The following is a 13154-nucleotide window of genomic DNA, read 5'->3' as shown; positions in this document are numbered from 1 at the left end:
CTCCTGCACCCTCTTCTTTGCCTACCCTGGTCCCTGACCTTCCCTCTCCTCCATTGCCTTCATGCGCTCCACAGTCCTGAATTGTCAGAACAATTTCCTATATAAAAAAGGAATGCTTGTAGTTATCAATCCCAAATTCACCTCATACATGTGTTATGTCATTGGCCATGTGGTGGGACTATGTTTGCCCAGCTAATAATTATCTTGTGGCTGCAAATTTGACCTAAAGGTTGGCGAAGTTCGCCTCCCATTGAAGTCAATGGGGCCCGCAGCGAACGTTCGGTTTCGCGAACGGTCGGCCTCGTTCGCGGTCCGCGTTCGCGAAACGTCCCGTCGGAAGTTCGTCCATCACTATTCGTAACATATGTATCCACATGAAAAACCCTGATGCATTTCAACCCTTGCGATTTCCGGTCTCTTCAGGGGGATTTATATTCTAGGGAAGTGTCAAAATATCTAATTAAAGACTTTGGACAATATAAAAAATATATATAGGTATAGTATTTCAAATTAAGCAAAATTATATCTCCATGCATATAGAGATATAATTACCAATGGGTGGGTGAGGACATGAGGATGTGTCGCACAAACCGGCATTGCAGGATTATAGCCGTCCAGTGATCCCATCGCTGCCACATGTTCCCCCCCGCGCCCTCTGGGTGGGTGCATAGTCCACTGAGCTTACAGGGGGCCACGTTTTGGGACCCAGAGAGGAGGATGGGGTGTAAAACACCTGCAGATGGACATGCAAAAAAACTTTTTGTAAGTCGTCATTAAATAATATAATATTAGAGGGAGTATATAGAAGTGCTTGGCAGCTGTAGGCTTATTATTACTTGGTCATTAATGGATTCATATTATAAAATAATTAAACTAGTTATACATAGCATGGCGTAATTTATTCGTTAGTTATATTGATTATAAGAGGGATTAGCTGACAGTGAAAAGAAGGTGGGTGAGGGATGGGGTGTGGTGATGTGATAGGTGAAGTGAAAATGCATGATGTGAGGTAGACTGATGATGGGGCAAGAGAGGTGTGAAAGTGAAAACGTTTTCATCCCCTTTTTAGGGCATTTCTCAAGGCATCATACTCCCCACAAGAGTACTCATTTCATTTCATTTCATCTTCATTTAATTTAATCCTCATTTCTTATCTAGGGCATGCCCCCTTATTTTGGTATACCGTACGTTAGACCAAGGCACACTTTCAGGTCCATTTCAAGTGGTAAGTTTGTGTTAACCCTGTTTGTCATCCTTATCTGTACCGGCCATAGGGCTCTGAACCATAAATATATATATATATATATATGCACATATATATACATAGATATACATATATATATATATATATATATATATATATATATATATATATATATATATATATATATAATTTTTTTTTTTTTTGTATAGAGCTTTGTGTTGCATAGTGATTCAGTTTTACATAGGATCATATATCTTAGGGAGCACTGCATGATTATTTATAATTGCAAATAAAAATCAATAGCTCTAGCCCAAATTACCACATAACCATAAATGAGTCAGAGAAGTGATATTTAATTTATTGGTCTGATCTGTTAGAGGGTTTAGTGCATGGTGGTCTGCTACAATGGAGATAACAACTGTTTTGCTGCTTCTTGAGACAACCTATAATGTTCTACAAATTCTTTGGTAAGTACTACATTTTATTAGATGAACACAGTTGCAAACAATTTGTTGTGTTTATACATAGCAAATGTATCATGTTAACAAACAAAATAAATATTAAAATACAGAGTAAAACATTCAGAATGCACCTAAAATTGTAAATATAATGCTTTTTTTTTTTTTACAACTGGAAAAAACTTACAACCACATGAAACACAGATTAGGTTTGACCATTTTAATTACACACTTACAATTGTTGCAAGCAAGACAGTGTTTTATGCATGAAAATTAAAATATATTTTCTGTATGTAGATTTTATAACTGCGTATCAGAAAATCTTTATTTTAAATGAACTGTAATGAGGTAAAGTTACAGAAAAAAAGGCATTTTTTTAAATCACTGCAGGGAACAACATTAACTGACAAAATTATGGTGTTTACTCTACATGACATAAAAAAAACATTCATGCTACAAAGCTTGTGTATTTCCTTAACATTCAGGTATTTAATCAGGAATACAGCCATGATATTTTTTTATAAAATATTATAGTCCACGATGATAAGAAAAAAATGACATTGCAAAAATGATACCAAAAATGAAATAGTATAGGACATGATCACATCTGTATGAGGGCATTTACATATTTGCTGCTATGCCATTCCTATTTAAAGGGGTGTAATCAAACTGAAAGGAAGGCCCCTATTTAAGCTGAGCCTGGTTCACACTGAAAGCACATGAGTTTTGACAGGAGGACAAAACCTGGAAATAGTCTTTATCACTCAAGAGAACTCTGTAACTGAGCAGAAATGTCAACTGTTGGAAAGGTAAGTTACCCTTTAATTAGATATTATCTCATGAATATTATGTGGCATAATCCATTATAAAATACTGATATGGAAGTAAAAATGTGTACTTGAATAATCAATACCATATGCTGTTTATTTCACTTGCTAATCATCATTTTTATAGTAAACATTCTATGACTGTTTGAGCATGGATTCTGTCATTGTTCTCAGAATTTTTTTTTAACACTCATACAAATACACTCATAGACAGAAGATACAATTTTACTTTTTTCAAAGTTAAAACTAAATGAATCTTTCTTTGCATTTTGTTGTAAGAATGAATTGAAAATGAGGAATAATAATTAATATATATGAAATGCATGCTAAAGTATGTTGAAATAATTACTGGTGGCTGCATAGCATTTGTCTATGTATTCAACATAAACGAAGTTTCTGGCCACAGGGGTATAAATAACTCGTATTAATCCTTGCATGTTATCAAATTTAGACAAGATAATTAGTAATCATAACAAGAAATATGAAATGGTGTCGCTGTGTATGCTTTGTATTTCTTATACTTAATGGGGTTGCTTTTTAAAGGCAAATAGACATTTCCTCAGAGTTTAGTGGCTATGGTGAAATTTGATTTTGCAAAGAATGCCCAGTCACGTACAAATGCATTAAAAAATAAATGAAAAAAAAGGCATTTCTGCTTGCACACAATGGGATGATGGAAATCAGCAGAACTTTACCTCATTCACTAAGTTCTGTGGATAATTCCTTTTGCAAAGTGCAACTTAATTTACAAAGTTGACAATCTGTTTGCCTTTAGTAAATCAACCCACTGCATCTTTGAGGTGTTTTTTTCTATTTGCAAACCATCATAAGTATTATTTGACACGATGATGTGACGGTTTGCTGTTATTTGTAACATCCTCACATATACACTATTTAAATTTTTGAAATTTATGAATGGTGGTGTAAGATTTGCATGTATTATTTGTGTTAGTAAGGTAAGTAATGATAAGTAAGGTAGTAATGAAACATAGTATAAGGCATAGTTTGTCTCTTCACTAATAAAAATTTGCCTGTTCATAATTTTTTTTTTCAGGCACTAAAGTTCTAATTTATTTTACCTCCAAATATTTAGTGACTGACCTCCAAAAGTGACAAAAAATATTGTCCATTTCAAGTCTTTATTGTTTCTCAATTTCTTTGATTTTGTTTGCACCAAAAATATTGAGTTTCTGGGCGATTTGAGCACAGTGTGGGAAACTCACATGGAATGCAGATTTCCTGCACCAAATTCTGGTGTGGACAGGCCCTAATGGTCAAAATGATGGTATCCATAGATGATTTTAAACTTACAAACTCTATAGTGAAACACTAATCTCAATAAACACTTTTGACAAAAAAGCTGCTTTGTATATGTAATTCGAATACATCCCTAAGATAAGCGGGGCCCCAGATATCTGAGGTGTAGGGATGGCCGAACTGTTCGCCCGGCGGTCGGTTTGCGGCAAATTTTGCGTGTTCGCGATTCGCCCGATCGGCGGACTATTGCCGATGTTCGCCCGGCAGACATATGTGTTTACAGTGTGAAAGAACTTTGACCCATGATGACACATCCATCATGGGGTACAGGACAGCCATTTGAGACATTTCAGCACATGGACAATTGGACATTCCCTCTACCTTATAAATAGACCTGATCTGGCGGCCATTTTACATTCTGTCTTATGTCAGTTTAGGGACAGGACATTGTGTACAGCAGGGAGAGACTGTAGTGACACAAATCGCTAGCTATTAGGTCCACAAAAGTTCTTTTAAGGACTGGTATAGGTGTAGTACAGTATATAGGGTTCAATGCACTGCTGTGCTGGTGATTGCAGCAGCCTGTCTTTTGTCAGTGTAGGGACAGGACGCTGTGTGCAGCAGGCACAGTCAGTTTAATCACTATCTAGCTATTACTATTAGGTCCACAAAGGTCCTTTTAAGGACTGGTATAGGTGTACAGTATATAGGGTTCTGGTGCCCTGCTGTGCTGGTGATTGCTGAGTGCACTGCTGACTGATTCTGCAGCTGTCTTTTGTCAGTGTAGGGACAGGACACTGTGTGCAGCAGGGACAGTCAGTTTAATCACTAGCTATTACCATTAGGTCCACAAAGGTCCTTTAAATTATACACGTATAATATACTTTCTTCCAAACATAGAAATAATATTATACTTGACTGCTGCCCTATTCTGCAGCAGTCTTTTATCAGTGTAGGGACTGAGGGACAGTCTGCAAATCACTAGCTACTAGGTCCACAAAGGTCCTTTTAAGGACTGGTATAGGTGTACAATATATAGGGTGCTGGTGCAAGGCTGTGCTGCAGATTACTGCCCTATTCTGCAGCAGTACTTTATCAGTGTAGGGACTGAGGGACAGTCTGCAAATCACTAGCTACTAGGTCCACAAAGGTCCTTGTAAGGACTGGTATAGGTGTACAATATATAGGGTTGTGGTGCACTGCTGCTGACTGCTGCCCTATTCTGCACCAGTCTTTTATCAGTGTAGGGACTGAGGGACAGTCTGAAAATCACTAGCTACTAGGTCCACAAAGGTCCTTGTAAGGACTGGTATAGGTGTACAATATATAGGGTGCTGGTGCAGGGCTGTGCTGCAGATTACTGCCCTATTCTGCAGCAGTCCTTTATCAGTGTAGGGACTGAAGGCAGTCTGCAAATCACTAGCTACTACAAAGGTCCTTGTAAGGCAGGGGTGCCCAACCAGTGGCCCGGGGGCCACATGTGGCCTGCGGAGCCCTCTGATGTGGCCCGTGACCTCCTGCTCTGGGATGGTGGTTTGACAAGCCCAGGTCGCAGGTTGTCAACCCGTCATCCCAGAGCATCAGTGTTGTAACTGAAGCCGGGGGTAGAGAAAGCAAGAAGCGCCGCATAAGCTGATGCTTCCTGTATAGCGCCAGCTCTTGTCACAATCAATACTAAATGCATTCTGCCTGGGACAGCAATAGTCGGGATAAACTGAATGGAAGACTGTTATTAAAGGTGTGTTTGCTACTGAAATCAGTGTATATATGGGCATATCTGTTCTTCAGTGGTTACTTGGCTGCTGTTAAACTAATCCTACACCTCCGGGTTACCTGCACTGAGCTATAGACTGTTATTACCTGTGGGTTTGGTGCGCTTTCAGAACGTGCACTATACCATCAGGATATAATAGATATCTATGGCAAAGTGCAGCTAACCTGCTGGAAAGCCAGAGGTGCACGTGGCGCATCAGTGTGAAAGCAGCCTTAGGACCCAATCGGACCCTCTATTCACCTCTATGTCCATTTACCCCTGCTTACCTTCAATCCGATATGCAAAAAAAAGAAACGCAGAAGGGGAACCATCCCCTTCCATCACATTGAATTGGAGGGCCCATAGAGTAGCATGGGCTGTGTCCATATCCGTTCTGCATATACAGCGTAGATACAGACCTGTCATCCGCCCATTACATTATTTTGGCCCGCAACCGGTTACCAAGTCGCTTTGATGGCCCTCGCTCATCAAAAGGCTGGGCACCCCTGTTGTAAGGACTGGTACAGGTGTACAATATATAGGGTGCTGGTGCAGGGCTGTGCTGCAGATTACTGCCCTATTCTGCAGCAGTACTTTATCAGTGTAGGGACAGTCTGCAAATCACTAGCTACTAGGTCCACAAAGGTCCTTGTAAGGACTGGTATAGGTGTACAATATATAGGGTTACGGTGCACTGCTGCTGACTGCTGCCCTATTCTGTAGCAGACTTTTATCAGTGTAGGGACTGAGGGACAGTCTGCAAATCACTAGCTACTAGGTCCACAAAAGTCCTTTTAAAGTGGGGTTCCACCCTAAAGTGGAACTTCCGCTGATCAGAACCCTCCCCCCCTCCGGTGTCACAATTGGCACCTTACAGGGGGGAGGGGGGTGGAGATACCTGTCAATGACAGGTATTTACACCCACTTCCGGGCATAGACTCCCATGGGAGTCTATGTCATTTCCTGTCCTGCCACGCTGTCTGCTGGGACACACGCGGGTCCCAGTGACAGCGCGGACAATTCCTATTGCGCTGCGCGACTCGCGCATGCGCAGTAGGGAACCGGGAAGTGAAGCCGATTCGCTTAACTTCCTGATTCCCTCACCTAGAATGGTGACAGCAGCAGCCGAGAGCCGAGCGATCGATCGGCCTCGGCTGCCGGCATCGCTGGAACCCGGGACAGGTGAGTGTCCATTTATTAAAAGTCAGCAGCTGTAGTATTTATAGCTGCTGGCTTTTAATATTTTTTTTTTTAGGTGGAATCCCTCTTTAAGGACTGGTATAGGTGTACTATTTGGTGTGCAGTATATAGGTGTGTAATACACGTATAAAAAAGTGACTGCTGAGCGGTTCTGCAGCAATACTACAAAGAGTGACAAACGCAATAAAAAAAAAGTATTATAACTGGTGGGATAGACCAGTGGCCCCCAAAAACGACAGATTGAAGCGGGGTGTTATATACCTTCTTCCACATACATACTACACTTCTCTAGAGACTTTTATCACAGGGTTATTTAAAAAATGACAGGCAGAGGAAGAGGCAGGCCCTTCCGTAGGGGTGGTAGGGGTAGGGCAGGAGCAACAGGCTTGAGCCACAGTGGCAAATTGCATAAGGTGCGTGCGATTACATCAAAGGACGCACCAGACTTGGTTGAGTGGCTCATTCAGCCTTACTCTTCTGCACCCTCCTCATCCTCTCAATCTGCAACCTCTTCTTCACTCTCTGCTATGTGCACCCCCAAAGACACTACCACCAACACCACCACCACCATATACCTTCCGCTTGAGTCACAGGAATTATTTTCCGATCCATATCAAGACTTTTCTGATGCGCAGCCACTCTTGGCATTGGATCAGGAAGAGGAGGTAGCAACAACTGCCACTCAGGAGTATGAAGACAGTACCCAGATTAGCCCAAGGAGGAGGTTGGTCCCCGCTGTTGCTGCCTACTCCGAGATCTCTAATTATAGCGGTGGGGAAGGTGACATCGATGATGACGTGTCTAGTGATGTCATGTGGGTGCCCACAAGAGAGAAAGAGGAGGGGAGTTCAGAGGGAGATATGGACCAGCAGATAGGGAGGCAGGAAGAACTTAGATTGCACAGGAGGGACAAAGCAGACTGCGAATGTATCAGGAGCGAGGCATCAACCATGTACGGTCACATCTGGAGCTCCCAGGATGCTGGCACATGGCTCCGAAGTGTGGGCTTTTTTTAACGTGCCCGCTGCTGACAATAGTGTTGTCATCTGCAATCTTTGCAGTCAACACATTTGTACTCGGAGTCAATCTGTGGATAGTATGGCAAGGAACAAAGAGCAACAAAGAACATAGACCTGAAGTGTGCCGGGGTCACGTTGTCAGTATGCCTAAAAGGGGGCAAAAAATACAGTAGGATGAAAGCTTTAACAACCAGTTTACACTGTGAATTGACATTTAACCTGGGGTGGCGGCAACGAAAGTATGAACCTAGTTGCAGAAAGGGGGAGCGCTAGGAAAGGCAGCAGAGGACCATCCTAGGGTTTGGCAAATGTAACACACAAGCTGGTATAAACCAACCTGAGCACCACACCTTACTAGGCTTCAAGAACCTGATAACAGAGCCACCCCCGAAAGCTGAATCTCGAACATGCAGATGTAACAGAAAGCCAGGGTACAAATCAGTTGATTGACTAAAGTAAGCGGGACCTTGGGCCAGAAGCACCACTCCCCCTGGCCCTAGGAAAAACAAAACAGCTATAGCCCTGCCTTGAGCACCAGGCTGGTAACCAACGCACAAGGAGACCTGAGAGTATGACAGATATGTCACGGAAATAAGACCCACAATAGGAAGTCGGATGAGCACAGTTGGGGGACTACTCTGCTGGATCCCCTGAGGATGGCTTCAACCGGAAGTGCCGAAAATAACCAACCTGATCGGTTACCCAACCAGAAATGGTGAGACTCAACTCGATCCGACCTGAAAGTGCTGTGGTCTGCTATGAGCTGGAAGAGGCCAAAAGGAAACAGAAAAGCAAGTAGGAACTGGATGTTAACCATCAGGACTGGAAACCTAGACCGGAAAAACATGCCAAGCAGTGACATGAGACAAATCTAACCTGTGACAAAAATGTAACCTGCGTGAAGGAAACCTGACTGAACAGGAAACATGAGTAGCGTGAGCTGATACAACCGAGAGCAGCAAAAGAACTGAGGCTGCAAGAAAACACCATCTGCATAAGAAACGCAGTTTACATGAGAACGTGAATTGATGAAACAACGATAAAAACCTAGGAAAAATGAGAGAAACCTAGGGACACTGGGGACACGAGAGGGAAACCTGGGGACACGAGAGGGAAACGTAACATAGCCAGAGAACGTAACATAGCATGAGAACCATAATATTCCACGAGAAACAATTTGCATGAAAACTTACCTGCATAAGAACAAACCACATGAGAAATGGGAGTTAAAAAGTAATGTGAGTGGTGAAAAAACAGACGAGGAGACTTGCCACCGAACAAGCCAATTAAAACGATCACCTCAATCTGTTAACCCGCGGTGGATGCGTAACCCGCGGTGGAAGAATAAGGACAGCCCAGCTGTGTGAAACAACCAGAGAACATGATAGACCACCTACTCATGACATAACCAGACCCCCTGGTATCTGCTAAATATAAGGACGTGGGTGTTGAAATGACAGGACCAACAGCGCATGAACGTGACCCTAATGACACCACCCTAGTGTATGCAGAAGTGAGCCCGAGCAACCTGCAGCGCTAAGACAGGAAATGAAAATGAACACTCAGGGCTAAAGTACCCACAGACCGTGGTGGGTAGTATAAGAGGTATAAAGGTGAACGTAAAGTATGACGTACGGACTACAGGCGAGAAGATTGTGGGACGACAATCAATCAATAACAAAAACCTCAGCCCGTAAGGACCTGTAAACGTGACAGACCCTGGATGCAAGCACCAGCTAACAGAAAAGCAGCAAACGAAGGGCAATGACAAGAAAAGCATAAGACATGAAACATGCGGCATATAGGAATACGTAAGAAACACAAGAAAAGGCAAGAAAACACGAGAAACAAAAGAAACATGGGAAAACGCAAGAAGATGCATGAGACATGCAAATAGCCTCAGACACGTACAATACATCCGACCCGTAAAAAGCATGAGGAACGTAAAATGCCAGAGAACCATGAAATTACACAAGGGCAATGACATGAAAGGCATAAGACATGAAACGTGCGGCACATGGGAAACACGTAAGGAAACACAGGAAACACGTGAATACGTCAAAACCATGGGAATACGTCAGAAAAATGCTAGAAAAACATGGGGAAACGTCAGAAACATGGGAAACACAAGAAGTTGCATGAGACACGTAAATTACAACAGACACGTACATTACATCTGATACGTAAATTGCATGAGAAACGTAAAATGCCTGAGAACCCTAAATTCATGAGAACCATAAATGCGTGAGAACTGTAAATCGTTTAAAAATCGTCAACTGCCTGCGAAACGCAAAACGCACGAGAAATGCAATTGTATGAGAAACCGTAAAATTGCATGGAAAACCGTCAATTGTATGAGAAACACCAACTTCATAAGAAAAGTAAATCACATGAGAGACCCAAATCGCATGAAAAACAAAATTGCGTAAGAAACGTAACTTTCATGAAAAACATCAACTGCATGAAATTGCATGTGAAACCGTAAAAAACGAGTAAGAAACGTGCGTGAAAACATAAAGCATGAGAACGTCAAATCGAATGAGAATGTAAAACGAAACGAGAACATAACTGCATGAGAACGTAAAACCAAACGAGAACATAACTGCATGAGCACGTAAAATGAACGAGAACATAACTGCATGAGAAGGTAAAACGAAACGAGAACATAACTGCATGAGAACGTAAAACGAAACGAGAACATAACTGCATGAAAACGCAAATGCATGAAAATGCAACTGCTTGAAACGCAACTGCATGAAAGGCAAAGGCATGAAAATGCAACTGCCTGAAAACGCAACTGCTTGAAGACGCAAATGCATGAAGACGCAAATGCATGAAGACATAATCGCTTTGAGAACGTAATTGCTTTGAGAACGTAATCGGCCTGAGACCGAAATCGCCTGAGACCGAAATCGCATGAGACCGTAATCGCATGAGACCGTAATCGCATGAGACCATAATCGCATGAGAAACCATAAAATGCGCAAGAACGTAAAATAGCACGAGAACATGAATGGCACGAGAATATTAATAGCAAAAGAACGCAAATTGCCCAAGAACGTAAATAGCACATAGTATGTGGAGCTCAGGCGGGGGGAGGCCCGCAAAGGTGGAGCTCAGGCGGGGGGAGGCCCGACACGTGGAGCTCAGGTTCAGGCGGGGGGAAGGCCGCCACGTGGAGCTCAGGCGGGGGGACCGCCACGTGGAGCTCAGGCGGGGGGACCACCACGTGGAGCTCAGGCGGGGGGAGGCCCACCACGTGGAGCTCAGGCTCAGGCGGGGGGGAAAGCCGCCATGTGGAGCTCAGGCAGGGGGGACCGCCACGTGGAGCTCAGGCAGGTGGGGACCACCATGTGGAGCTCAGGCGGGGAGGGGAGGGGAGGCCGGCCACGTGGAGCTCAGGCGGAGGGGATATGTGGCACTGAGGTGCAGCACTGTTGTTGAGGCAGATTGTGGGCACTGATAGGTGGCACTGGGGGCACTGATAGGTGGCACTGTGGGTACTGATGTATGGCACTGTGGGCACTGATGTATGGCACTGCGGGCACTGATGTATGGCACTGATGTATGGCACTATGGGCACTGATGGGTGACACTGCTGGGTGGCACTTTTATTAATAACTGGCTGGTACTGGCAGGGGACAGGTGAGCACTGATAAGTTGGCCGTGATGTCCCGATCACGGCCGCCGGTGATCGGCTTTTTTTTTCTCTCCTCGCGCTGTCAGCGCGAGGAGGAAAAATAGCCGATTACCGGCTCTGTTTTGTCCCATGATCAGCTGTCATTGGCTGACAGCTGATCACGTGGTAAGGGGTCGGGATCAACCCCTTGCTCAGATCCGTGATCAGGCGAGTCTCATAGACTCGCCAATCACAGAGCGCGGTGCGCGCGCCCCTCAGGGGGCGCGCAGGCCGCTCGTGCATGGGACGACGTCAATAGACGTAGTCCCGGCAAAGCAGGTCCGCACTGTAGCCGTCATTCGACTATAGCGCGGATCTCTAGTGGTTAAGAAAATGACTTATATTAGCTGTCCATCATAGGGACTAACAAGGTTGAATTGTCTCTAACCTCCCCGCCCCCCCTCCTACAGGGAGAAGGAGGCGGGCGTGAGAAACGGCTCCCCTGCATCCACCCGCAGACAAACCCCCCCTCTGCAGGCGAAGTATACTCCCCCTCCCCCCGGTGGAAGACCGGGAGAAGGGGGCAGGCGGGAGAAGGGACTCCCCCGCAGCCACCCGCAGACAACCCCCCCGCTCGGCAGGCTAGCGTGTCCTCCCCCTCCCCCTGGCGGAACACCGGAAGAAGGGGGGAAGCGGGAGAAACGGCTCCCCCGAAGCTACCTGCAGACAAACCCCCCCCCCCTTGGTAGGTGAAGCATACTCCCACCTCCCCCCGGCGGAACACCGGGAGAAGGAGGCAGGAGGGAGAAGCGGCTCTCCGCAGTCCCCAGCGGACGACCCCCCTCCCCCGGCAGAAGAAGACCACTGAGAGAAAGGAGGTGGGCGGGAGAAGCGACCCCCGCCACCGATCAAAAACCCAGCAGAACCTAACGAAAGCCCTCTCGTGGAGCCGGACAAACCTCCCCCTCCCCCGGCAGCACGCCAGGAGAGGGAGAAACAAACAGATGTCCTCTCATGGAGCCGGACGAGCCGAAACGAGAGCGGGTGTCCACGAGAGGAGGAGGCAGAGGAGGGCAGGTTTTATGCAGCCTGACTCCTCCTACAAACACAGGCTGCCCTGCGGTCAGCCTTACCTAAGTCGCGGTAAGCCCAACACTCACCTAGGGACGACCGCCTTAAGAAGGCACATGAGCTGCCATCACTGAGCCCAGTGGGAACAACGGAACACACAAAGCCACACTCCAGGCTCTCACCATCCAGCCTCGTCTTCTACTTCTCCCTCTCCTTTCTCCTCACAATTGTTTTTCTGCAAAAAGGCAGGCTTCCGTGGGCCAAATGGTAAGCCCAACACTCACCTAGGGATGACTGCCATCACCGAGCCCAGTGGGAGCAACAGAACCCACAAAGCTACACTCTAGGCTTTCACCGTCCAGCCTCTTCTACTTCTTCTCCCCTCTCCTCAGAATTGTCCTCCACTCCACCTTCCATCATGCCATCCTCACGTTTTTCTGGAAAAAGGCAGGCTTCTGTGGGCCAAATGTTCGAGTGTAAAAAAATGATGACGCCGGATAACCCTCTTGCCCAACTGTTGACGGCTGGCTTGTCAGAACTGATAGCCCGTCAACTACCATATAAACTGGTGGACTCAGAGGCCTTTCAAAAATTTGTGGCCATTGGAACACCACAATGGAAGGTCCCAGGAAGGAAGTATTTCTCACAGAAGGTATCCCAGAGCTATATGGCCAGGTTCAGAGGCAAGTGAATGTATCTCTGGCACACAGTGTCAGTGCCAAGATACATCTGACCACAGACACGTG

At 45.2% G+C, this 13154-nt stretch overlaps 1 protein-coding gene across 1 annotated transcript in view; it reads left to right on the top strand.

Annotated features, from left to right (window-relative positions):
- The first annotated feature begins 2386 nt into the window (after positions 1–2386).
- LOC143974843 (alcohol dehydrogenase 1-like) overlaps positions 2387–13154 on the top strand; it is an 86657-nt gene continuing 75889 nt past the window's right edge. Inside the window, exon 1 of the mRNA XM_077476598.1 lies at positions 2387–2471. Within this exon, the coding sequence (XP_077332724.1) occupies positions 2454–2471 (18 nt within the window). The 5' untranslated portion in view covers positions 2387–2453. The remainder of the gene's footprint in view (positions 2472–13154) is intronic.

Source organism: Lithobates pipiens, unplaced genomic scaffold, assembly GCF_037356315.1.
Source record: "Lithobates pipiens isolate NorthernLeopardFrog02 unplaced genomic scaffold, aLitPip1_a1.2 Scaffold_13, whole genome shotgun sequence".
Taxonomy (NCBI): domain Eukaryota; kingdom Metazoa; phylum Chordata; class Amphibia; order Anura; family Ranidae; genus Lithobates; species Lithobates pipiens.
Note: the sequence above shows the minus strand (reverse complement) of the source record. Positions and strands in the feature narration are given on the sequence as shown.